The 27022-nt window shown below is 46.9% G+C and overlaps 2 protein-coding genes across 3 annotated transcripts in view; one reads left to right on the forward strand and one right to left on the reverse strand.

The window, feature by feature from the left end:
* Positions 1–987, reverse strand: part of srpk1b (SRSF protein kinase 1b) — a 28841-nt gene extending 27854 nt beyond the window's left edge. The window contains exons 1-2 of the mRNA XM_056582492.1: positions 895–987; positions 48–102 (exon numbers count right to left, since the gene is read on the reverse strand). Coding sequence (XP_056438467.1) covers positions 48–102; positions 895–907 — 68 coding nt within the window. The 5' untranslated portion in view covers positions 908–987. The remainder of the gene's footprint in view (positions 1–47; positions 103–894) is intronic.
* A 16124-nt stretch (positions 988–17111) lies between these two features.
* LOC130391628 (uncharacterized) lies at positions 17112–21620 on the forward strand. 2 transcript variants are annotated; one of them, XM_056601855.1, is made up of 8 exons: positions 17112–17167; positions 18199–18605; positions 18996–19343; positions 19439–19646; positions 19926–20149; positions 20609–20756; positions 20863–20971; positions 21105–21620. In XM_056601855.1, the coding sequence occupies exons 3-8, from the start codon at positions 19086–19088 to the stop codon at positions 21184–21186; spliced, it is 1029 nt and encodes a 342-aa protein (XP_056457830.1). In that variant the 5' UTR covers positions 17112–17167; positions 18199–18605; positions 18996–19085; the 3' UTR covers positions 21187–21620. The 2 variants fall into 2 exon arrangements, with proteins under 2 accessions (XP_056457830.1, XP_056457838.1); XM_056601863.1 differs by having other exon boundaries at positions 18199–19343.
* The last annotated feature ends 5402 nt before the right edge of the window (positions 21621–27022 follow it).

Here is a 27022-nt window from a genome sequence, read left to right on the forward strand (position 1 = left end):
AGATATACAGATACAAACAATATGTATGCTAAAAATGATTGACTTACTTTTTACTAGGCTTCTTTGGCTTGGTCCTTTTCTTTCTCGCTTGCATGGCAAGTACTAATAAAATTGGATAGAGATGATACAGTGTCATTTACGCAAAAACGACGGTGCATTATCTGCATAAATGAATGGAGAAAGAGTTGGCTGGAATGCAGGAGCATTCACTTCTGAGACACGGTGGCCTTCCGCCTATATTATATATGCAATGCCATTATCTATACTAGGTCTAGTATTATCTGCCTTTTACACACCAACATGTGCAATTCATACAACATCCAGCTCACCGCTTATCAGCCTCCATTCTAAATAGGACTTCAATATAATGACAGTAATATACGGCTATTACTAGACAAGATAATTGGAAGGCGCATTTAGGTGAGGGCTGAATACACGCAGTTGACCACAGCACATGTCAGGGTTTCTGATCAGATGCTTGTCAATATGAGATCTGATCTACGAGCACACAGTGCGATGTGTCACACATGTCGCTGTAACATCGGCCTTGACAGCATATCTGTTAAAACCAGACACTATGTTGGTTGCGTTTATTTGTACCACGCAAGGTGTAGCGGGTGGCTCAAAAGCATGCCAACCAAGTTTCCATACTGTTAGCATAAAGTTCGGGCGCATGGACTTCTCCAGTGTGAATGCTACTAGTAGCCGATAGCAGCTAGCCTCATCCCAGCACATTGGGAGAGGCTAGCTGCTAGCTCTTAAAGCGCTTAGTCCTCCTTTTTCTTTGTTTAGCGGCAACATCGCGTCGTCAAACTTTCAGAAACTGGTGTTGGATGAGAGAAATTACCCCCCATTGTATTTAACCCTGAAAGAGCCTTTGTGGTCATACTTCACCTTTTCTCTCCATACTGATGGCGGGATAGACAGTCTGTTGTCAAACTGTGGCGATAGAGCATCGCATCTCAGAGCGCATGCGTACTATTGTGCTCCAAAAGCCCTCTCTTCACGCACCTCAGTCACACGAATCTATAACGGATTTTTCGAGTGTTTCTGAAAAGTACAGTTTTTCTAAAATGTGGATCTTTAAACTGATACACAACACATGTTCATGTATATTTTATAGAGGGATAAATAAAATGCGGTGAGTGCTGTAGTGCAAAGTGAGGTTGAAAATATATTTTTAATAAAGCCACATAGATTAAGACATAAAGAAACGTTAAACGGCTTGGATCAAGTGAAGGGATTTGAACAAAAGTTTAAAAGTCTAAATGGAGTAAACAATAATAATAATAATAATAATAGATTCAATTTATATAGCGCTTTTCACGTACTCAAAGCGCTTTACATAGGGGCACAAAAATAGATAAACAAGAAAAACAAAAAAGTTGATGGGGCTAGGGGCTAGGGATAGTGAGTGGGGTAGGCAGAGGAGAAGAGATGAGTCTTGAGGCGGGACTGGAAGATGGTGAGGGACTCAGAGTCACGAATATGTTGGGGGAGGGAGTTCCAGAGCCTGGGAGATGTCCTGGAGAAGGCTCTGTCACCTAGGCTGTGGAGTTTTGATGTGTGGGTGGAGAGGAGACCGGCTGAGGAGGATCTGAGGGCCCGGGGGGGTTGGTAGAGGGAGAGAAGATCAGAGAGATATGGGGGGGCCATATGGTGGAGAGCTTTGTAGGTGAGGACCAGGAGTTTGTAGTGGATCCGATGTGAGATGGGGAGCCAGTGGAGATTCTTGAGGACTGGGGTGATGTGGTGCCACGCTTTAGTATGAGTGAGGAGACGGGCTGCTGCATTCTGGACCAGTTGGAGTCTGTTGATGGAGGTGGTGGAGATGCCGGCGAGGAGTGAATTGCAATAATCAAGGCGGGAGGAGATGAAGGCATGGATGAGTCTTTCTGCAGCGTGAGGTGTGAGGGAGGATCTGATCTTTGCAATATTACGGAGGTGATAGAAGGAGGTTTTGACAGTGTGGCGGATGTGGGATTCAAGGGAGAGGGTGGAATCAAAGATTACGCCAAGGTTGCGGGCCTGGGAGGAGGGGGAGACCGTGGTGCCGTCGATAGTGAGTGTGGGGGGATTTGCGAGTTTACTGAGGGTGGATTTGGAGCCAATGAGGAGGAGTTCAGTTTTGTTGCTGTTAAGTTTCAGGAAGTTATTTTGCATCCAGAGAGTGAGTGAAGACAGGCAGGTTTCAATGTGGGAGAGGGGGGGGTTGTGGGGGGATTTGGTGCTGAGGTAAATCTGGGTGTCGTCGGCGTAGCAGTGGAAGTCCATGGAGAAATGGCGGAGTAATTGACCAAGGGGGAGGAGGTAGATGATGAAGAGGAGGGGGCCAAGTACAGAACCTTGGGGAACACCTTGTGTGACGGTGGCTGTGGCAGATGTGTGGTTGTGGAGGGAGATGAAGTGAGATCTGTCGGAGAGGTAGGAGTGAAGCCAGCTAAGTGCAGTTCCTTCAATTCCGAGGTTGCTGAGTCTGGTGAGCAGGATGGTGTGGTTTACAGTATCGAAGGCTGCACTCAGGTCAAGGAGGATGAGGAAGTTGAGGGAACCAGAGTCGGCAGAGATGAGGAGGTCATTGAGGACTTTGAGGAGAGCAGTTTCTGTGCTGTGGAGGGGGCGGAACCCAGATTGGAGGGATTCAAAAAGGTTATTGGCATGGAGATGGGATTGGAGTTGTGTGGTGACGATGCGTTCAAGGGTTTTGGAGAGGAAGGAGAGGTTGGAGATTGGGCGGTAGTTACTGAGGGAGGAGGGGTCAAGACCAGGTTTCTTGAGGGTGGGGGTGACAGCAGCAGATTTGAAGGCAGAGGGGACAGTTCCATGGGACAGTGAGGAGTTGAAGAGCTTAGTAAGGTAAGGGCAGAGAACGGGGAGGCAGGACTTGAGCAGGGGAGTGGGGAGGGGATCGAGGGAGCAGGTAGTAGGTTTGGAGGAGCCTATAAGTTTGGAGAGTGCAGGAGGGGTAATCAGGTCAAAGTGGGTGAGACGGCAATGGGGAGGAGGTGTTGGGAGGTCCAGAGAGATGGGTAGGGGAGAGGCCATTGAGTGTGCAGGGGGGTTATGTACAGGGAATAGTGAATGGTTGATTGCAGTGATTTTGTCGGCGAAGAACTGGAGGAATGAGTTGCAGAGATCTGGGGTGGAGGTGGAGAGGGTGCTGGTCCGCGGTTTGAGGAGGTTGCTCACTGTGGAGAAGAGGGTTCTGGGGTTTTGAGAGGGGTCAGAAAAGATGGCGGAGAGGTATGCAGACTTGGCGGCGGTGAGGGCGTCTTTGTAGGCAGTGAGGTGGAGTTTGTAGGCTTGATGGTGGACTGTGAGTGAGGTTTTTTTGGAGAGTCGTTCGAGTTGGCGGCCGGTTTGTTTCAATTTGCGGAGTGCAGGTGTAAACCAGGGTGAGGAGGTATTAAAGGAGACAATTTTGGTTTTGAGGGGGGCCAGAGTGTTGAGGGAGGAAGACAGGGAAGCATTAAGGTGGTTTGTGAGCTCATCAGGTGAGATGAGGGTTGAGTCGAGGGGGAGGGTGGAGGAGAGCAGGTCAGAGAGATGGTGGGGGTCAATGGATTTTAGGTTACGGAAGGTGATTTCTCTAAGGGGGCGGGGGCGGGAGATGGGGGAGAGGATGGAGAACCGTAAAAGGTTGTGATCAGAGAGGGGAAAGGGGCATGGCCGGAGGTCGAGTACAGGGAGATTAATGGAGCAGACAAGGTCAAGGATGTGTCCTTTGTCATGGGTGGGGAAGGTGACATGTTGGGCGAAAGAGAAATTTTCCAATAAAGTGGTGAATTCAAATGAGAGCTTGCAAGTGGGGGAGTCCATGTGGATATTAAAATCACCAAGTAACAGCAGACGTGGAGAGAGGGTTGATGCTAGTGTGAGGAGTTCAGTGAAGTCAGAGAGGAATGAGGGATTAGGTTTGGGTGGCCGGTAGATGAGGATAACTGTTGTGGCGGAGGGGGCTTTAAAAGCAATGAATTCAAAGGATGATATTACTAAAGGGAGGGTGAGTTCTTTAATCAAATAGGTCTCTTTATGTATGACGGCGAGACCACCTCCACGGCGAGAGGGGCGGGGTTTGGCGATGTAGCTGAAACCAGGGGGAGATGCTTGGTTGAGGGAGAAAAATTCATTGGGTTGTTGCCAGGTTTCAGTAAGTAGAAGGAGGTCGAGGTTATTATCAAGGATGAGTTCATGTATGATGGGGGCTTTATTGGTGAGTGAACGAGTGTTGAGGAGGGCAAAGTTGACACAGCCAGAGGGGGGTGGGATCAGGGCAGGTTGGAGAGGTCTGAGGTTAGTCAGGATAGCTGTGCGGGAGGACAGAGGGGAGCTCACCTGCCTGGTGAGCTGCTGTCTAACGGCAGCGTTGAAAGGTCCGGAAGCAGCTGAGTCCTGATGACGCGGTAGGGGCGTGACGGAGCGTGCAGTTGACCGGGTGAATGGGACGCAGAGACCGTGCTGGGACAAAACAAATCTACGGCGGGAGCTCCTGTGGATGTAACGGCGACGACGTAGGAGTCCAAGTTGTTTGATGACTGAGATGGATGATGGGAGGGAGTAGTTGAACATACCAAACAGCTGTGCAGGCGAATAGCTGAGCATGATGCTGCCGGGCGAAGGGAGCAACAGCTCAGCGATAGCGGCTAGCCGCGGGCCCGGTGCACAGAGATGGATGACAGCAGTGTAGACCAGGATTACCCACGGCAAGACAGGAGGAGATGGACCAGGGAAAAGACTGACTGTGGGGAGACCATACAAAGTGAGGAGGATCGATGTGATCAGGTCTGACCGACGGAGCAGCCTAGCGTTAGCCGCCACTCAATAGATGAGAGAGGGGGGACCCACAAGCAGGGATCGGGAGGCGAGTGGCTGAAAGTTGTCCGGCAAGGCGATATAGGTTGTTGTTGGAACCAGATGGCTCTTTTCCCGGTGAGGCAATATTGACAGTTGGAAGACGTCAAAAAATGCTAGATGCCTAACTACCCAACTAACAACGTCGGTGAGGCTAAAAATCAATGTCCCGAAAAACTGGAAAGGCTCGTGACAATAGTTTGTTAAAAATGAAAAAATAAAAGTGAAAAAAAAAGCACAGGAAAACTATTTTATCAGTCACAAAAATCGAAAAAAGTCGTGATCAGAGAAGCGGCGAACAAACAACGCCAGCGTCCTCTCTGGTAGCCATGACAACATGATGAGATAACAATGTAAACATGTTAGAAACCATTTAAAGGTTGCGTAGGTGATTCGCTTTTTTGGCCATTTTTGCAAAATTACTTGAAATCCTTATCATAACCCGCTTACAGCCACTGAGTTAGAAGTACTGACATGAAAATTTAACTTGTCAATCATCTGTGGAACGGGCAGGGCTCGAAAAACTCCAGCCAATCATTTCCATTGCCACCGAGTTTCATTGGACAGTAAGTACGTCAATCAAACGGTCGTACTGCACTCCCCCTCCCCCCCTCCCCCGCGCCCCGCGCGCGACCCCTTCGTGCAGTACTCGTGACCCAGAGCTCGTGACCCAGAGCAAGCTCCTGTTTGTTGTTATCCTGCGGTATCTACTGGAACTAGTTAATCCACATTTGGACCTAGCAGTAGAAGACAATTTCCATGGCAGACAAGACGCCACCATCCCCACCACCACCACCACCACTAGCAAAGAGAAGGAAAACTCTTTTTCAGAGAGTAATTGATGATAAAAACGCTGAAAGAGAAAAACTGAAATCAAGAATAATCCTAGGCGCTGCTTTTGAACGTTGGCGGCAACTGAAGGACGAGAAGGGTCTAAAAACCGATGCTTGTGTGGCAGTTGACCTAGTTTCAAAGTTTATACCGTTTATACTCGGTAATACCGGTGTTGAGACGAGTGTATTACTCGGTGTGAAAATGTCCACACCGCGGCAACCCTAGTGAAAACCAGGACTTCCAATACAATTATATGGAACAAACATACATTTTCTAAAAATAGTAATGATTTATGTGACCGTTTATTGTTTATAACATCTGGTGCAACCATAGCCGCGAGAACGTATTCTCAGCAGGGGGTGCTGGAGAAAAAAAACCCGGCCTGCACTAGACTCGCAACTCGTCACATTGATAAAAAAGATATATAGCAGCGCAGCTCAATTACACCAGTGCATGCGCGCACAGTTGAAAATCGATCGTTGTGTTCACTTCCTTCACACCATGGTTCACATCCAGCTGCTCACAGAACAAGTTTAGCGCACCACCGCTACCCTCACACTTTTTCATATAACCTTTTTTCAGCACTAGGACATATGAGCATTAAATAAATGCTGCGTCTCAACATGCCTTGGACAGCAGCGAGGATGACTCGCTTTGCCACGGGCCGAAACAGTTCGGAGCGACCACAGCCAGAGCGAACACAGCGGGGCAGAGGAGTGTCAGGAAGTCTTTGGTGTACACATCAGTACGGCCTATTTGCACTACTGTTTAGTGGTGCAGTGTTTTATTCTATGCCTTTTTATTTTCGTATATTATTTCAATTAATACAATTTATTTATTCATGAAATCAAGATCTGGTCTTCAAATCTTTTTTCCAAATATAGGTCGTATTACAATGGGGTTTGTGTTTATATTCGGACCAATACGGTACAGCGGACGCTCACATGACGTTAAGCATTTCCTGGTGCATAATGTGACGCTTCAGAACCTAAAATCCCGTTTCTCCCCGTTGATACGACAACACATAACCGGCGTTTTCAGAAATCTCCACTTTGGCCGGAGTTTTTAGAAATGATCGTTTTCTGTGATAAGACAGGGCCTCGGACAGGGGGTGTTGCAGCACCCCCAAAACCCCTACTTCCCGCGGTACTGGGTGCAATTTACAGCTGAATGTAGTGCCATGTTGTTAAACGAAAACCTACGCTAGCCTGGGCCCCGTTTCCCGATAACGATGGATCCACGCTCGTACGATCATTCTCACGATGGATCTTGCGATCCATCGTCAAGTTCTTTGGAGCGTTTCCCGAAACTCCTCTTAACGTGAACGCGCATTCGCTGCACTCACGACGTCGTAGGATTGTAACTGTCTACTGACACGGTGCTGAAATGGGCTCCGTAGGAGGGGGAGACGCAGGAATGTCGCAGGAAAATTGTGTTAAAAAGGGTTCAAATAAATCCCCATCAAGGACAACAGCAGAGTAGCCTCCGAAAAAAATAGACTGCAATTAGATGAATGCTATAGCAAGACATTAAAACACAATTGATTAGGCTTAAACCGACATATATCAGTCCTAATCCTGAATGCACTGTGCGTTTCACGGCATTTTCCCCCCTGAAATAATTCCATATGACAAAAAATTAAAAATTGCTTGTGTGACAACTACATTTATCTTAATGGGCTGATTTCTGAAACATGCTTTGCGCAGCAAAGAGAGCCGACTTAATCTGATTCCGCATAAGGGTTTCCTTGATTGATAATTTGATTGGCTATAAAAGCCCCTCCGGAAATAGGGTAAGGTATGTATTGATGAGGAATACAACGAAGCCCACCGTCTGGCCCGGTGCATCGTTGAGCGCACGATCGGGAGGTGGAAGTTGCGCTATATTAGATGCCTTCACAAGTCAGGCGGAGGGCTCCAGTTTTCGCCGGCCAAGTCATGCGCCGTGATATGTGTGACGGCTATGTTGCACAACATTGCAGCTAAGGCTGGGGTGGCATTGCTTGAACCGGAGGACGCTGAGGACGATGACGACGAGGAAGATCGGTGTGAGGACGGCCTCCCTCATAACTACGCGGCTGGTTTTCATGCGCGTCGAAGAGTGATTGAGACTTTTTTTTAACCCCCTCCACCCTCCCACATGTCACTAAACATTCCCGTCAACGTGACCAATCCCCACCATATCCCAGCCTTTTGCCTGCTCCTTTGCTTGTTTTTTATAATTCATTTTATTTCTTTATTTTAATTTTTTTTAATTTAATTTAATTTTTTACATTATTTTATGCTACGTTTTATGAGTAGCCTATGTCAGTCTGCACAAATCCCCCCACTTTCTCTCACACATTTTGAGTGCCCTGCCTGCGCAAACATTTTCTGGACTGTCCCGTTTTATTTTGGCCATTTTAACATCTTTATAAATTAATAATCTTTATTAATTACCAAACTAAGAACATAAAGGCGCAATGCGTTTTAATAAAACGCATCCAATAGACGGAATGTCCGATGGTGTCGCCACTGAGGCTATAGCTGACGATGCTCTTAGAGTCCTACGAGCACCCCTGGAGTACTCGTTAGCTACGAGCGTTTTCAAGACGTTCGTTCCCCACGATGCTTTCGGGAAACGCGGTGAAAACTCTACGATGCCCTTACGACGCACTTCACGATCCACTTAGGCTAACGACGCTTTCGGGAAACGGGGCCCTGATCTGTTAGACTGTATGGTGTCTGAGAAGGGTCACCATGCTGCACCACCACATTCACTCTGCTAGAACCCTGGTGGGACCCCTGGTTGGACCCCGCCCGTACCTACGTGTTCCCCCCATACACAGTGAATGATGGCAACAGACAGAGGAACAGGGGTGATGAAGTTGTTGATCATTGGGGTTGTATAAATGTGCATATCTCTCTACATTTTAAAACGACATAATGTGTTGGCAGCAAAGTTAACTTCACTTCAGGTTAATGCTTTTGTATATGAGCCTGCCGGGTGATACTCCAGACAGGAAGTAGCAACCAGACCAGCAAACCAATCACAGCCTTGCAGGCTGGGCGGCTCGCGTAAAAGCTTACGTAAAAAATGACGCAAGTCTAGAAAAATCGCCCGACGCACGCAAGACGTGAGAAGTCGCGCAAGGGGGGCGCAAGGGCGCGCAAGGGCCTCTTGCGCTTGCGCTTACGCTTACGTAACCGAGCATAAACCAGCCTTTAAGGCTGGTTTATGCTCGCTATATGTGCATATCTCTCTACATTTTAAAACGACATAATGTGTTGGCAGCAAAGTTAACTTCACTTCAGGTTGTGCATATCTATCCTTTAGGCTGGTTTATGCTCGGTTACGTAAGCGTAAGCGCAAGCGCAAGAGGCCCTTGCGCGCCCTTGCGCCCCCCTTGCGCGACTTCTCACGTCTTGCGTGCGTCGGGCGATTTTTCTAGACTTGCGTCATTTTTTACGTAAGCTTTTACGCGAGCCGCCCAGCCTGCAAGGCTGTGATTGGTTTGCTGGTCTGGTTACTACTTCCTGTCTGGAGTATCACCCGGCAGGCTCATATACAAAAGCATTAACCTGAAGTGAAGTTAACTTTGCTGCCAACACATTATGTCGTTTTAAAATGTAGAGAGATATGCACATTTATACAACCCCAATGATCAACAACTTCATCACCCCTGTTCCTCTGTCTGTTGCCATCATTCACTGTGTATGGGGAGAACACGATCTGGCACATAAACAAACCAACGACTCCCACAGACAAAGACGTCATTCTCGAGGTCGTCTTCAACGAAAAACTTTCCTCCACATATTACTCCACCTACTGTTCTGGCGGTAAATTGCTTGGCAACACGCGCAACACGCGCAACCTAAAAGGGAGCATGAATTGCTTTGAGTAAATTTTGCGCAACAACGTAACACCAACGCTGAAGCATGCAGCCGTCCAACGATGCTTTCGGGAAACGGGGCCCTGGCTCGCTCTTGCGCATCTCTGTTCGCGCTCGTGCATGATTGCGCGTCCAGGTACTTGGAATGGGTGGAGTCAGTCAGAGCCAGCGTTGAAGGAGAGGGGGTAGGACCATTTGAGTTGTGTATTTTCAAAATCTGCTGGCGTTTCGCAAATCGCGTACCCAACCTTTAAGAAAATGTAAATGGTTGGAAACAAATAAAGTGACACCTGAATGGAAAGCGCCAGGCATTGCTAAATGCAGAAATGTAAATTTAATTGAACTGAAGAATCTCAAAGGTCAAATGTATTGCCCTGCACTGCTGGTGTGTGTGTGCGCGTGCGTGTGCGTGTCTTTAAGAGAATAGCGAGCCGGTGCGTGATTAAAAATAGCCCAATACATACTTAGCAGTCACGTGACGACCATGGCTACCTGGAGGGCAACAGACGCCGACAAAAGGGCGACGAACAGCGGCCAGCCAGGGGAATTGCAGCCTTGCAGATTTCCAATACTACAATCAATCAACTATTTAGACCATAAATGTTCAAATTAGATATCAAGAAAAGATAAACATACTCTGAACTTGTGATCCATACACAGCACCCGCTGATGTGTTCATTGCTTTGAAGTTGGCAACGTCTCGACCAGACGTGGAGTTTGGAGATATTTACATTTATCTTATAGAGAATCCGTCACCTTATACCGCACAAAAAATGAAAGCCTACAAAAGTACGGATAGCTAACTTTTTCTCAAGAGTGGGTTGATTAACAACGTTGTCGTATGGGAGGTGAAAAATAGGAATATCATCATAATCAAAGCAAAGTTGAGTAAGTACTATCTAGCTTCCCGCAAAACGATCAACAAATAGCCTTTTTCTGAATCAAATAACTTTTCAGTAGCTCTTTTATTGACCAAGTAATGCGGTAGCGTCCACACAAGTTACATTTTCTCAAGCATTTCTGAAGTTCCAGCGCAGCGGAGCTTTTTTCTGCACTCTGAAATAAAACTGCTTAGGATCGTTTAGTCATCATTTTGAAATAATTGTAATTATAATGTGCAATTAAACAATATATATTACTTATTGGGAATTCTAATCTTATAGACAATAATTCAGTTTTTCTGCTTTTTGGATGGGATCCGGTAAAATCATAACCCCGGCTTCACTCCTCGGCAGTTAATACATCCAATCGCACAGCAACTATCTCGCATATCGTTTTCACCAAGTTCGTTCGTATGGTAAAACTGTTGACGTCCTGGCAGATCCTTGATTAGGTTACTAAGTTGCTAGAGAACGTTGTTCTATTTCATGTAGGCTACGCCGTCTAGGCTTCGCCTTATGGGCTTGAAAATTCAAACTATGCACCTATCAGCGTGGGAACCGCCCACATTTCCCCACGGTATCGTGTCTATATAAGGCGGTGTAAACCGTCACTCATCCTCCCTTTTCTTTCAGCACTTGTGCTAATCAGCGAGAAATTGAGAACTACTTTAAGAAGATGAAAACTTCAACACGGATCTCCCAAGCCGGTGGCAGCGGCTCGGGCGAGGCTGCAGACAAACGGCCCTTTTCAGGGCCACCTGAGAGCGCTCCTGGAGCTAGGTCCTTTTCAGGACCCCTATGCGCCTCCTGTCCCGCCTCCCTGGCACCGGGTGACGGGCACTTGGCGTGCTTTCGGTGCCTCGGCGCCGACCACGCCGCGGCTACTATGGCGGCCCCCGTCTCCTGTGTCGCCTGCCGGGAGCTGCCTGAAGAGGGGATCCTCTCCAGGCATCTCTTCTTTTCCCCTGCGGTGGAACTGGCTGACGCCATCGACCTGTTCAGGGCCGGCCCTGACGACGACGATGGCATCATCGACGCCTCCATGGAGGACGTCTTCGGCGACTCGGCGTCCGGTTTTTCCCGCTCTCGGGTTACAACCGCCACCGTCGTACAACACGAGGGTCCGTGCCAGATGACCGATCTCTTCCGGGTGATCATGGGTGAGGCAGCGCCCATCAAAGGGATTCCCATGCCGGCCCCGCCTCTTGCCCCCGTATCTGACGATATGCAGGGCGAGTGCTTTCGCACCCCATCTTCTTCCCGGCGGGTTACCCAGTGCCCCTTGTTCCCGCCTGTGCAGCACTTGTTTACTGCTGCAGGTGGGGACCCTTCGACCCTGAAGGCTCCGGTAAGATCCTACACGGATTTCACCAACGTGGAGGGGTGAGCTGATACTCAGGCGAGGGGGATCCCTCGCCTGGAGCCTCTCCTGGCAGTGCTTCTCTGTCCGGGCGCCACATGGCGCCCTAACGAAAAGCCGCTGCCCCCCGACCGCCTCCAGAAGCAGATTGTCGGCCTAACGGACATGGTGTTCGTTTGTGCCTCTCAATCCGCGGCGGCGGTCAACAACATCGCCCTGCTCTCCTCTGCCATGGTCTCGTTGTCGGCTGACAGGGAGGCCTACGGCCCGGAGGAAGCCGCGAGATGGCAGGGTCCAGGCCGGTCCCAGCGTTCCAGGGGGCTGCCTCCGACTCCAGCCCCGGTGCAGCAGCAGCAGCAGCCGCAGCCGCCGCAGACGGGGAGAGCAGCGCCACGGACCGGGAAGTTCCGGAAGCTTGCTCCTACTTTTTCTTTCCCTATTAAAGAAAAAAGTAAAGACCGTTCGGCCGAACGGCAGTACATGGTACCTAAAGAGCGATATTCCTCAGGCCACCTGCGTCCTACGCTTGTGGTGAGTTCCTCCATGTTGCCTCTTTCCCCCTCTCAGCCCGGTGGCTGTAGGGTGGCGGTCGGACGGCGTGTTCACATGGCCTCTGGTTCACCTGCTTCTAAGAAGCGGCGTCCCTTGGAGCCTCGTGGACGGATCAGAGACTCGTTGCACAAGCCCGTGGATACGGCCACTTGTACCGGTCTCCTGGTTCCCCACATTATCCCCTCTACCTCCCTTCAACAGTTTGTGGGAGGTGAGGAGACGGGTCCGCGCGCTGTGGCTACAGCCTGCGGACAGCGCATGCGCACAGGTGCGGCGGCCGGACGGCTCGCTCCCTGTTCAGCGGGCACGAGTGCGACGTCTAGACAGCTCGTTGTTTTTACAGCGGCTGGTTCTGATACGTCTCCTACGCTCGCTGAGCCTCCTCCCTTTCATGGGAAGCCCCCCTTGGTTCACACGCAGTGTGGAGGCGGTAGGGGCAGAGGAATACGGGTTATTCCTGGACGGTCTACCTCAGCTGTCGGCTCGCCCTCTCTCCGACCGCTATGCGTGTTGGCAAGAGCGGTGCGTTCTGCCATCGTGGTTGGACACCACGTTGAGATGGGGCCATCCCATACAGTTCAAGCGTCGTCCCCCACCCTTTATGGGGTTGGTGGAGACCACGCTACGGGACCCGGCTGCGAGCACGGCTCTGGCAGCAGAGGTGGCACGTCTCTTGGTAAAGGGGGCCATCACTGTCGTTCCCCCCCAAGAGTCTCACCTAGGGTTTTATTCCCGATACTTCCTGGTTTCCAAGAAGTCAGGGGAAAAGAGACATATTCTGGATCTTCGCGTGTTCAACAGATTCGTTGCCACGAGGAAGTTCAGAATGCTCACTGTCGGAGCGTTGTTCCGGTGTGTGAGAGAGGGCGATTGGTTCAAATCCCTGGATCTCAAGGATGCTTACTTCCATGTCCCTGTTCGGCAGGCGCACAGGAAGTTTCTCCGCTTTGCCTTTATGGGGATGGCGTACGAGTACCAGTGTCTGCCGTTCGGCTATTCCCTGGCTCCGCGCATTTCTCGAAGTGTGTGGAGACGGCGTTGGAACCGCTCAGGTGTCAGGGAAAGAGGATTCTCTTCTACCTAGACGACCTGCTTATTCTGAGCAACTCAGAAGAGACCGCGAGAAGGGACTCCATGTTGGTGATAAACCATCTCTCCTTCCTGGGTTTTGCCATCAACTGGGAGAAGAGCTCCCTGCTCCCCAGCCGGCAGACAGTCTACTTGGGGCTTTGCCTAGACTCAGCCACCATGACTGCGATGCTTTCGCCTCCTCGGCGAGACGCCATCCTGTCGGCGCTCTCCCGTTTTCGCGTTCGCTGAAACGTGACCGCACTGTCCACCATGCGCCTGTTAGGGCTGATGGCAGCTGCCCACCCCGTGGTCCCCCTGGGTCTGCTTTTTATGCGCAGACTCCAGCGGTGGTTTGCTCGCCAACGGTTGGACCGCAGGCGACACAAGCTCAGGGTGCTCCTCGTTCCCCGTTCGGTGTCGCCAGACCTGGAATATTATAAAAGACCCTCCCCCCTTCTCAGGGGTGTTCCCCTGGGCAGGGTGGCGTCCTACGTATCGGTCTTCACGGACGCCTCGTTGACAGGTTGGGGAGGAACGTGCCTCTCTCACTCGGTCGGAGACGACTGGCGCACGCCCCCTACAGCACACATAAATGTGTTGGAGCTCGACGCTGTGAGAAAAGTGCTGTTGCATTTCTTTCACCTGGTGCGCGGCCGCCACGTTCTGATCAGGACAAACAGCGTGTCGGCGGCGGCGTACATCAACAGACAGGGGGGAGTCTGCTCCCCTGCTCTCCACCGAAAGGCGGTCGAGCTCTGGCTTTGGGCTCATCAGTATCTCCTCAGTCTGAGAGTCTCATTTCGCGGGCGGCCCAGAACTTTGGGGCGGACCTCATGTCTCGAGGCGGTCCCCGCCGAGACGAGTGGCGGTTACATCCCGACATTGTCAGACTGATCTGGCAGAGGTTCGGGACAGCGCAGGTGGACATCTTCGCGTCCAGGGAGAACACGCACTGCAGGTGGTGGTTCTCCCACAGCCCTCGGGATCTTCCCCCGTTGGGGGTAGATGCGTTGGCACACACACCTTGGCCGCGGGCTCTCTTGTATGCGTTTCCCCCGCTCCAGCTGATCCTTCCTCTTCTGGAACGGGTCAGACAGGAGAGACTGTCCCTGATATTAGTGGCCCCGGAGAACCGTTCAGCTCTGTGGTTTCCAGAGCTGGCCGCAGTCGGCGCCGTGGCCAGTACCATTCAGGCCGGATGCGCTTTCACAGGCCCACGGGACGGTGCACCACCCGCCCGATGTCTCGGGACGGCTGTTGGTTTGGCTCCTGAGAGGTTGATCCTGCAGGGCAAAGGTTGGCCTGAGACAGTTATCAACACTATTCAGAGTGCTCGTGCGCCTTCTACTTCTTCCCTCTATGCGACGAAGTGGTGCGCCTTCTCTAATTGGTGTGAGAGGAACCACGCTGTCCCATCTCAATGCGAGGTGGGAAGCGTGCCTTCGTTTCGGCAAAACTTATTGGAAAAAGGTTTGGCCTTCTCCACTATCAAGGTCTATGCGGCAGCCGTTTCGGCTGGCCATGCAGGCTGTGATGGTGGACCGATCTTCAGCCATCCACTGGTCGAGAGATTCTTGCGTGGGGCTAGACGGGTTAGGCCTGTTTCACGCGTGCTTACACCACGCTGGGATCTCCCCACCGTGTTGCGCGGATTGTCCAGGGATCCTTTCGAGCCTCTTTCTCAGGCCCCTTTGGATACCCTGTCATTTAAGACGGCGCTCTTGTTGGCCTTGGTTTCTGCTAAGCGGGCCGGTGAGCTTACCGCTCTGTCTGTCAGCCCGAGTTGCTTGTTGCTAAACGAGGACAGCTCCTTCGCGTTGCTCAGACCTAATCCTGCGTTCCTCCCGAAGAACATTAATAGTTATTTTCGGTCGAGGGATATTGTGCTTAAGGCTTTTCACCCCCCGCCTCATTCTAGTGAGGCGGAGGCATCTCCTGTGCCCGGTTCGGGCGTTGGCTATGTACGTGAATCGCTCGACCGCGTTCCGCTCCACACAACAGTTGTTTGTGTGTTATAGCTTTGTCAGTTTTTACATGTTAGACATGTCCAGGGGCTCACTCTGCAACTCTGTGCTGGAGTCCGGGACCCCTTTTACGGCTTAGGAATATAGACATGTTCTTTAAAGCGGCGTGGTTGGATTTCCCCTCGCCGGCTGGCGAGTTGGACTTGATTACCAGTCTTACTCTCCCACCTTTTTTCAAATTAAAAACAGGCTAGGGGGGTTTTCTATTGGCTCGCCAATTGTCAGGTGGTTTTGTTTGCCAGTGTGGCACTCCCGCCGTTTTCTTCAAATAAGAAACGGCCGAGAGAGTCCCCTTATTGGAGAGCCGGATTCCGTAGCTCCGCCCCCGGTGGTAGCGGACCTAATGGAAACCGTGTTGCTCTGGTTTTTCTTTTCCTTTTCCTTTTCATGGGTTCCATGAAACACGGATTAGAGCCGGAGTCTTTACAGACTCACTTTTTTCTCCCTTGATCATTGCCTTGCTTGATCTAGGAGGAATTCGTTTTTTATTAAGCTGTTGTGTTTTACACTTCCTTGGCTTTTTGAGTCTTAATGTGCTCTGGTGACTTAGGTCGTTTTGACTGGGGTCCAGCAGGAGTACATTGATCGGGCTCCGCTCGCAGCTTCACCTTAGCCCATAAGGCGAAGCCTAGACGAAGTAGCCTACATGAAATAGAACGATAGTTATGTTATTATAACTCTAGTTCTATGATTGTAGGCGTAGCCGTCTAGTTTCCCACCTGCTGTACCCTCCAAATGCTGAAAGAAAAGCATGGAGGATGAGCGACGGTATACACCGCATTATATAGACACGATACCGTGGGGAAATGTGGGCGGTGCCCACGCTGATAGGTGCATAGTTAGAATTTTCAGCACGCACAAGTGCGCGCACGGGACAAGCCCATAGAGTGGCGAAGTCACGCCTCTTCCGGTAGAGCTCATGGGACCTATGAGATCGAAAAATATGAATGGGTGTCAATGGAGAGAAAATAATTATTTTCTGGTCCGAGTCTTTATATGACCTGGATTACACATATGTTGTTTGTGGATTTGAATGATAATTTTTCATGCAAAGAAAACTAAAAATTATCGTGAAGAAGATTGATAATTTTAGGTTTTATGTGAGGCCGCTTTGTGAACTACAGCTCTTCGCTGCTCTCGACGCATATGATATACGTCACAACACCCGCACTTGGAACTCGGCACAGAGATGGCGATCTCTCTGCCCCACTTCACCGCTGTTTCCAAGGGGAGGATAAAAGCATCGAAAGAGGTGAAAACCATCATAATTCGGGGCACGTGCAGAGTTTCAGTTATGCCGATGGGAAGATTGTCGGTCTTCTCCACGCCAGTCGCAGGGGGCGTGACGTCACATACGAGCCGTGTAGTCTTTCTCGTTGTGTTTTCTCTACAGCCTTTATCTGAACAATTGCACAATAAACGGTTGAACTCTTTGCATGAAAAATTACCATTTAAATCCACAAACAACATATGTGTAATCCAGGGCATATAAAGACCGGGACCATTGACACCCATTCATATTTTTTCGATCTCATAGGTCCCATGAGCTCTACCGGAAGGGGCGTGACTTCGCCACTCTATAAGGCGAAGCCTAGACGGCTACGCCTACAATCATAGAACTAGAGTTATAATAACATAACTATCGTTTTCAATCACGACCGTTTTAAGGTGGACCAGCAATTGCCGAATCGGATGCTGCGAATCGGATGCCAACTTCAGCGTCGTAAATATCCTTATGCATCTATCTACAGTTAATATTGTGCATTTTATTATCAAACATTAAGTATTTTGATACTATTTTTGCAAAAGTGCATGAAGTTTAACTAAGGAATTGATAAGCTGTTAGCTAACTGAAACTTTAGTGCTAAGTTTTCAGGACAGTTGGACCTTAGCTAACTATCAGGCTAGTACAACATGATGTTTTGTGTCTTTGCACAAACGTTATTTTGCAGTAATTGTTAACAATGCTGGTAACTTGAATTTTATTGGTACTACAAGCTGTGCTGACTATGAAAAGAAAATCCCATTCATAAAAAATCCCTCTGTCCATCCGGTGAAGTCATCCGCCTTGGCAAGTTGAAATATGCATAGCACTACTGTAGCCTACTTTGATTTTTCCACCAGGGGTCGGCGGTTCTACTCACTTAAGACATGGGTCTTAAGACATATATATATATATATATATATATATATATATATATATATATATATATATATATATATATATATGTATATGTGTATATGTATATGTATATGTATATATATATATGTATATATATATATATGTGTGTATATATATATGTCTTAAGTGAGTAGAACCGCCGACCCCTGGTGGAAAAATCAAAGTAGGATATATATATATATATATATATATATATATATATATATATATATATATATATATATATATATATATATATATATATGTATATATATATATATATATATATATATATATATATATGTATATATATATATATATATATATATATATATATATATATATGTATATATATATATATATATATATATATATGGCTGAATTAAGTCTGTGATAAGCTCAGTGTCTCGGCACTGACTGTATTTCTTTCTATAGTGTCACGCCACGGCCTGTCACACGGTCCAACACCCCCATCTAGTGGCCGCCCGGTGCCACTGGGACTCACCTCCTCTGCACACCTGTTCGCGATCTTCGATCAACTTGTCTAGCTCGTTCCCTCTGCCCTCCAGTAACCCTTTGCCCTCCGTTTGTAGTTCTCCATCCGTCACCCTGACCTCCTGTTGACGACCTCCTGCCTGCCTGACTACCCACCTACCGCCGAGCCCCTGTCTACCTAATTGCCTGCCCGTTGCCGAATCCCCGCCTGCCTGACCACCCGCCTACCGCCAAGCCCCTGCCTGCCTGACTGCCCGCCTGTTATCTGACCCCCTCGCCTGTCCGACTACCCGCCTGCCTTTCAATGAACCCCGTTCCCTTTACCCCGTCTCTGTCTGTGCCTGCGCTTGGGTTCCAACGTTCTCTACATCCTTAACATATAGCTGCCAAGATTGGAGAAGTTATTGCCTTCACTTACTCGAGATGACATCAAGGATCTGTTTCATGGTCCTGAAAATGTTCACAGGCGGCGGGCTATATGGCTTGTTGTGAATAAAGATGAAACGTTAAATTGTTCCATATTATGCACATTAAGTTAAGATAATGATAAAATGTAAGTGCATCCACAGGTCTATGTGATAGCATCAATTTACAAATATTTTCATTTTAAAATTGTATTTATTTTAGCCAAAGCTCATTCTTTGGTTAAAAAAAGGCTTGACCAGTCAGTGTAACAATAGTGTAAGTCCATATTTAAACAAAATTCAGCATGATCTCTGTTCTTCGTGGGCAGTTATATAACAGTTTATTGTTATTGCACAGGGGTCTCATGTTGTATGGGCTTTACATTTTGGCTGGGCTATATGATTATTACAGAGCGAAAAACTCATTCTGTGGGAATATATTTATGACGGAAAGTTATCCTATGAAATATGTAAATGTGAATGTATTTTAGGTGGAGACTGCTGCTGAACTACCACAACCATCAGCGACTGGAGGCAGTGGTCCTTCACAAGAAGAGCCCAACCCCTCCAAGTTCGTGGTTATGTCCAGCCCAGAATACGTAGTTTACACAGACAGTGAACTTGAACAGGTGCGACGCTCCTACTTCGAGCATAAACGGTTGGGGACAGAGAACATCGTGGATTTATCTAAGGAGCTCTTCTGCCGGCTCATTAGAAACACTATGTGTAATATGATCTCAATTGCAAGAGCCACAAAAGATGCCAGATACCCCACAAGACCAGAGGTCAATGCCATGGCAAAGCGATTGGTGGAATATTATCCAATGCTAAAAGACTGGGTAAGAATTTGTATCTCCCTTTTGCTTGTGTTTTTATTGTTATTGTGAAAACATTGTAATTTGTCATATTTTAATCTTTACTGTTTTTATGGCAGGGGCATGTTGCCAAAAAGCTCATGAAGAGGCTATCGAATGTAAGAAGCCCCAAGAAGGGCACTCCTACTGCAAAGAAACAACGGCGTGATGTTGGGGAAATAACTACAAGTGACTACGACGGGGATTCAAGTGCTTCTACGGTCATTCTTGAGCAGTCCCCAGTCAGAGCCAGCACCCCAGTGCAACACCTGGATAGCAGTGATGAATGTATGTATCAAACGTAATACACTCTCTTTACATGAGTTTTTGTGGGAAGTAACAGCTAGTCTCAAGTTGTCGTGATGCATTTTTGATTACTGAGATGTGTGGGAGAGATTGCTATGCTCAATATACAAACAAAATAAAACGGGCCATGGGTAAGTGGCCTGTTAGTATTCTAACAATGCAATACTGTAGAAAAAAAAAATCCTAATAACCTCCTACTTAATTTGGAAACCTAATATTTCTTTACACCTCTAACCCTTTTTTAAATTATTATTCCTTTAGGTGGTTTGGGTGACGTCTTGGACAGCCAGAAAAGCCAGGCAAGGCACTTCAAGACACTGCAAGAGATGTGCCGGTCCAAGAAGCCAAACAAAGCTTCAGTAACCCATTTGCTGAACTTGGAGTTTCAGGCGAGAAGACGCTTTATAACCTCTGACACTCTTAGAGAGCAAGACCGACCCAGCAAGATTCTGGAGGCATATTCCTGTTTCAAAGACTTGGATCATGTAAGCAAATCCTCTCTTAACCAGTCCCGACCTTTTTGTAGCTTTCAGTACACGATTTGGGGCCGTTAGGGGCCTTTAACCATTAGGTCTTAATTGAACATTTACATTTAGTCATTTAGCAGACGCTTTTATCCAAAGCGACTTACAAGGGAGAATTACATTCAAGCTACATTGCTTTACAATGACATACTTCACATTCACCCATTCATTCAATCAGTCAATCACTCACACACCGATGGCGGAGGCTACCATGCAAGGTGCCAACCTGCACATCGGGAGCAGTTTGGGGTTCAGTGTCTTGCTCAAGGACACGTCGGTGAGGTCAGAGAGAGCAGGGCTCGAACCACTAGACCGACTCCTCAACAACCGGCGCCACCACCAATGCGCCCCATCAGTCATCAACGTGTTGGACGTACTGGCAATGAAAGTAATTTACACCTGTTTTTGAATGTCTTTCAGGTCCTAGATGAGTTGCAAAGGATAATACAGCCAAACAATGCCCACTACATCTCGGAGATGAGGAAGAGATGGGACGACTTTTATTCAAAGGTCCAATTTTATGGGGTGATGAAGAAAGTGATGAGACCCCCTAAAACGTTGGATGGAGGTGAGGTCACTGTATACAGTACCTTGATTTGTCCAAGTTTATATTTTGAGATCTCATGATGAGTGGTTACTCATACCACCTTGTTTTGTGCTTTCTTTCAAAATAGTGGAACATGCCACTGCTGTGTTCAGAACCCTGCCACTGCTCTTCCCATCCAGCACTATGCCACCAAAGAAGCTGGGAGCAAGTATTTATTTTTTCTGTTCTATTTTGTGGTAAGCCTCTGTCATTTATACAAAAAGGTAGTGTTGTCAGTGACCTAATTGTTGTGTTTTTTTGGATGTATCCCAGTCCAGGACAAGGTTTTTGTTTCTTGTGATTTCCTAAACTTCCACTCTTGTCATCTAGGCTTCAGAAGACCCTGATGCATACTTGCGCCAGCGACCCCTGTCCTGTCCAGTTTTGCTCGTCTATGAGGATAACTGCATGATCGCCATTGGAAACACACCAGTGACCACCTTTGACAGGAAGAAGTTTCATGAAGGCCTGCTCTACCTCTTGGGGTATTACTATTGCCTGCACCTCCCTTATCCAAAGTTCATTGCCACGCTGCTCTCAGTATTGCAAACTGAGGTTCTCCAGGACTCCCTCCATGACCGAGATTTAACTGCTTCCTACAAAAAAGCCATTGCCGAGTGGAGGTCCTTCATTGAGTGATTGACTATTGATATCTCTAACTAAAAAAACAACTCAGTTTGAGAGTCAGGCCCATGTTAGCCACGTGTTTGCTGAGGTCCTTCATTGAATATGTTACTGTTTGAGGAAGACCCGTGTTAATGACATGTTTGTTTCTGTCAAATTCAAAACAGCAGCTGGAAGTGTTTTGTTGTGTTTTTATTATTTTAGTTTTTACATTGTTTGAATAGCTGCATATTTTCTCAAATCTCTTAATAAACAAAATGCTAAAAACAAGATGCTTCTGGTGCCTTAATTTGAGACAAATGAACTTATTTTTATTGTGCTGTTTTAAGATATTGTGTCTTGTTTTAAAGGTATTAATTCTTAAAGTCAGCTCAATTATTAGAATAATAATCTTATTTCAAGACATAAAGTCTAATAGTCAGCTAATTAAAAGACTAAATTACTAATTTTAAGTTACTCTGTCTTGCATAAATATGATTGTATTGCTTGTAGTAAGCTCAGTTTGCTCAAATTCTAGCCTATTTGTCTAGTTTTATGGCACATTATGATTTTCCAGTGGCTAGACTGTAGTTTTAAGATTTCTAACCTAGTACATTTTGCTTAGCCCATTGACAGATTTTTTCGCTCAATACAAGATCATTTGGCTAGATTTAGGAATATTAGGATTATTTCTAGAAGGGCCTTTTTTTGCGGTGTACCGTGTGTTTCTGTCTTCCCTGGGGCGCACCTGCTCCTATACAGAGTAGGCGTGGCCTATATGACGTCGTATATGCTCTGGTGGCTATGATCTGAGAGCCCGCCTCCGGCTTCCTCATGTGTGAATATGCTGCCATCTTGTGGCCATGAGCAGTTATTACAGCTTATATATTTGTTCCTACTCCCTTGTGGCAATGTGCGGATATACAGCTTACATGCTTATTTTCGTGACAGTGTCAACAATCATAGACAGTCTGCATAAATGGAGAAGGCGCTGTCATCTTTACTGTTGATATAACTATACATAATAACCTATATAATAAACTATAAATCCCTACATGGTTTAGGCCCAAAATATTTAACTGATATGCTTCCACTACATAAGCCTTCTAGACCACTAAGATCCTCTGAGACCAATCTGTTAATTATCCCCAGAGTAAACACGAAACATGGGAAAGCAGGATTTAGTTACTATGCAACAAATAGCTAGAATAAACTCCCTGAGGATTTAAGACTTGCCCCAACTCTGAGCACCTTTAAAACAAGACTGAAGACTTTTATGTTTGCTTTAGCTTTCTGCCAAATCTTAAAAACATGGCACTTTCTAAAAAGCTTTTCTAACTTTGCCTTTATTTTCTATTTTAATACTAAAATGCCCTTTTTAACTTTCTATTTTACTAATTTCTTTGCATATGTTTTCTTTTACTTATCTATTATTTTATTTTATTTTTATGACAATGTTTATATGTGAAGCACTTTGAGTCTGCCTTGTGTATGAAAAGTGCTAGATAAATAAAGTTATATATACAAATATATATACTTGATCACTGGGACACTTTCCCTTTGTTTACATTACATTTCTGGTACTTAGCCACTTTATAATTAACAATTTACTCTTTAAATATTGTTTATACCAGTGGTTCTCAACAGGTCTGGCCTTGGGACCCACATTTACCATGTCATTATGTCGCACTCGCAACCCATTTTTATTCAAACCAAGGAAATTTCTGTCACCAGACTTTTTTCAATGCGCCTACCTATTCTGCGACAGTTTATCACCAAAGCAGGACACCGAAAAGCCATCTTGGAATGGACCCCTGAGGCGGAAGAGGCATTTACCAGACTAAAACAAAGCATGTATAGTGCCGCGTCCCTGGCCGCCCCAGACTTCAAGGAACCCTTTTACTTAAGGTGGGAACACACCAAACGCGTTACCCGCGTAAGACGCGTATAAAATCGGCAACTTTTCCATAGGGAACCATTGGTTTACGCGCGTATGAGCTGCGTAGATGCGTTACATGCGCTAAAGCAACATTGTAGCCGCGTATGAGCTGCGTATATACGCACCTAACGCACCCACGCGCCTACACAAGGAGTTCAAAAAATTGAACTTTTTACGCTCCTACGCATGACGATTAGCCGCGTTGCCCAATCAGCGTTGAGCTTGACCCGACGTCACTGGCAGAGAGACGGAGAGGACAGAACAGAAATGGAGGACCAAAACCTGATAGTAGCAGTGTGCAGCCGTCCTGTCCTGTACGACACAACGATGGTGTTGTACAGGGACAGGAACAAAAAAGAGAGGGCGTGGGTCCACGTGGCCGAGGATACTGGCTTTCCTGGTAAGATCAGTGAATAATGTGCATGTGTATTTTGCTTGGCTTCAGCTTGTGTTCTACTATGAAAAAAGTTAGCGCCGGTTAGCGGTAGCACCAGTTAGCAGTAATATTAAGTGATACTACTACAACAGACTGTCCCGCTTGTCAGGTTACACAACTTAATATGTATATATGTTCTTGTCAGTGGACGTATGTCGCAGGAAGTGGAAGTCGCTCAGGGACAGGTATATGAGAGAGAAAAAGAGGGAAAAAGAGGGAAAAAAGAGCGGGTCAGCGGCAGGGACAGTGAAGAGATGGAAATTCGCTGGGGTCCTGTCCTTCCTCGACCCCTTTGTCACCCCGAGGGAGACCAGCAGCAACTTACCTCGGGGGGCAGAGGAGGTAGAGGAGGACGGGGCTCCAGAGACTTCACTGTCAGGGGCAGGAGAAGATGAGGAGCTTGAGGAGGCAGCAGCAGGGCCATCGCACAATACAGGTTTGTTGACAAGTGAAGACACGTACAGCTTCTGTATTATGGCCACAGGAACGGTTTACAGTGCGGCACGATTCTGTCTATCTTTAATGTGCTGTAATATAGATCCATGGACGCTGGAAGTGGGGGGGCTGGGGGGGATGCAGCCCCCCCTGGTGGCGAGAGGCTGAATGTGAAATGCAAAAACCCCCGTGGAAATAAATAAATAAATAAATACGCACGCCCAAACAAGTGGTCTTTTCAAGGACGTAGGAAATCTACTCCATCTCGCTCTTTCCTTGCCCATCTCAGTGGCCTCATCAGAGAGGTCATTCTCTGCACTGCGCCGCTTGAAGACCTGGCTGCGCAACACCGTCGTACAGAGAAGACTCACTCACCTGGCCCTTCTACATATGCACCAGGATATTCTGGATTAGGGCCCGACCGATATTGATTTTTGAGTGCCGATGCCGATTATTTTCAGAGAAAAATTACCATTACGATTTAATCGGCCGATTAAAAAAAAAAAAAAAAAAAGCATATAAAACGTAGTTTTTGATACCTTAAATATACTTTAAACACTTTTGACAAATATGTGAATTGAATGCAGAACCTTTGAGTGTTTTAGAATACATTTACAGTCAAAAATGAGTGTAATGTAAAATGTAAAATAAATAACTAACTCCCAATGTGCTGCGCTCGTGAGCAGTGACTAACACGTGCGTGCTGAGCAGTATGGTCTCACCGTTAGAGTCTACAGTATAACAAATTAATATGGCCTGGGACCTGAAGAAAAACAGGCACAACATGCTAAAACAACGCGTCTTGTGTACATTGCTTCGGAGTTTGGAGGAAGGAGTTTTTTTTCTTAACGTTAAGTTTGTTAAAACTATCAAATCAGTTAGCCTCATCTAGGCTATGTTACTTGTTCATAACACTGTCTAATGCATAATATCAGTACCTTGTGCGTGTCATTAAATATTTGAGGTCTTAATTGAAGACATATTCTGAGAAATACTTGCATTTCATGTGTGATTCAATGAAGCACATTCACAAGTTGGCCTTATGGTGTATTTCTAAAACCTCTGGTCTAATACAGGTTGGTTGTGATGACATCTCATTATAGCCTTTATCACATGATTACTAGGCATATAAATAACCAAGTGTAACACCCTATCGAGAACGTTATTTATTTATGTTTGACCTTTCGCATTATGACGTCATCGGAACGTTTCTCAGCCCCCCCAACTGTGAATTACTTCCAGCGTCCCTGTATAGATCATGCATATATCATCCAAGCAAAAAAAAACAAGTCTTCTTTCTCAATAACATAGACCAGCCCAGCAGTGAGTCAGACCCAGAGGACGCTGATGCTGCTCCTGCTCCTGCCCCTGTCCCTGTCCCTGCCGCTGGCCCTTCCTGTGTACCTGTCCCTGAGGCTGGCCCTGCCCCAAGACCACAGAGCGGTATGTACAGGACAAAGATGTATAGCATTAATTTCAGGGGTTCAACTATGTTTATGGCTAACCGTTTAAGCTTTAACTGATAAGAAGACGGTTTATGGATTACTACTAGGGCCGTCAAGCAATTTAAAAAATTGATCAAATTAATTACAGGCTCTGTGATTACTGTGATTCATCTAGATGAATCTGTGATTCATCTAAATTAATCGCATACCTATACGACACTTTTATGCCTGTTTATAAACAGCTGTATAGCCTACCGTTTGTTTCTCTCCCTTCTCTCTCTCTCGTAACTTCTTGATCCTCCCCTGATTAATTAATCGAAATTAACGCGTTCATTTGAAAGCCCTAATTACTACTAAGTTAAAGTTACAACACTTCAAACCAAACACACATGCATGTTCAACAGGCTTTTCACTTGTGAAGTATTGCAACTTACAAATTATGGTGTTTTACATTCCATACAGGGACGAAGAGGAAGAGAGCCAGGGTACCAGAGGGGAACACAAATATGCAGGGAGCCATCCTCCAGGCCCTGCAGAGGCAAAATGCTGTGCCTACCCCTACCCCGCTCTCTGGGAATGAGCACTTTGTCATGGGCCTAGTTCCTTCCCTGGAGAGATTGCCACCTGAAGTACTGGAGTACGTTAAATTCAAAATTCGTAAGGTCATATTTGACACTTCTAATTTCACCCTTAATTTGGAACCTGTTTAAGCTTATTAGCTAGTGGTGGTGACAATCTCTCCAGGGAAAGAACTAGGCTGATGTCACTGTTCTACTGTTAACTGTTAATTTGTTATTGTTCTGTTATGTTTATATTATATTGTTCTTATGTTATTTTTATTATTTATATTTTTATAATTATTTTTGAAATAAAATATTTCTCACAACTCTTCTCTCAATATATGATTTTAAGATCTAGCATGCATGGACACAAATATACATTTTTAATAACACTACTTAATTGAACAATTTTAATAACAATTTAATAATAATGAAGGAATCACTTTTGTTTTGTGTGGGTGGCTCTTAAAAGAGCCGTTTTGGGGTTGTTGTGCACTGCACTATACGATGGTGTCATGCCACGAGAGGGTCCCTTCTGCAGAGAAGTAGGAGGTGAAGGTCTCGCGGATCCGGATGGCCTCTCTCCCGGCGTTGTTGGCAGCCACTCTCCCCAGCCCTGGCAGAGGCAACACCACACCAACAGGGAGGCAATCTCTCACTGCTGCTGTTGGTGCTGTTCTGCGGAGGAGGTTGTGGAGCACACAGGTGGCCTTGACGCATCTCTCCGCCAGCTCAGGACGGACCTCGATGACCCTCCGGTAGATCCGCCACTGGGAGGAGAGGATGCCGAAGGCGTTCTCAACCACCAACCGAGCCCGGGACAGTCGGTA

Source organism: Gadus chalcogrammus, chromosome 1, assembly GCF_026213295.1.
Source record: "Gadus chalcogrammus isolate NIFS_2021 chromosome 1, NIFS_Gcha_1.0, whole genome shotgun sequence".
In the NCBI taxonomy this organism is placed as follows: domain Eukaryota; kingdom Metazoa; phylum Chordata; class Actinopteri; order Gadiformes; family Gadidae; genus Gadus; species Gadus chalcogrammus.

Excerpts from the sequence above, each read along its gene's own strand:
- LOC130391628 (XM_056601863.1), top strand. The coding sequence starts at position 19,086 with ATGTCCAGCCCAGAATACGTAGTTTACACAGACAGTGAACTTGAACAG. Across the intron at positions 20,757-20,862 it reads CCCTAAAACGTTGGATGGAG|TGGAACATGCCACTGCTGTG; the intron begins GTGAGGTCACTG and ends CTTTCAAAATAG. Across the intron at positions 20,972-21,104 it reads TTTTTCTGTTCTATTTTGTG|GCTTCAGAAGACCCTGATGC; the intron begins GTAAGCCTCTGT and ends CTTGTCATCTAG.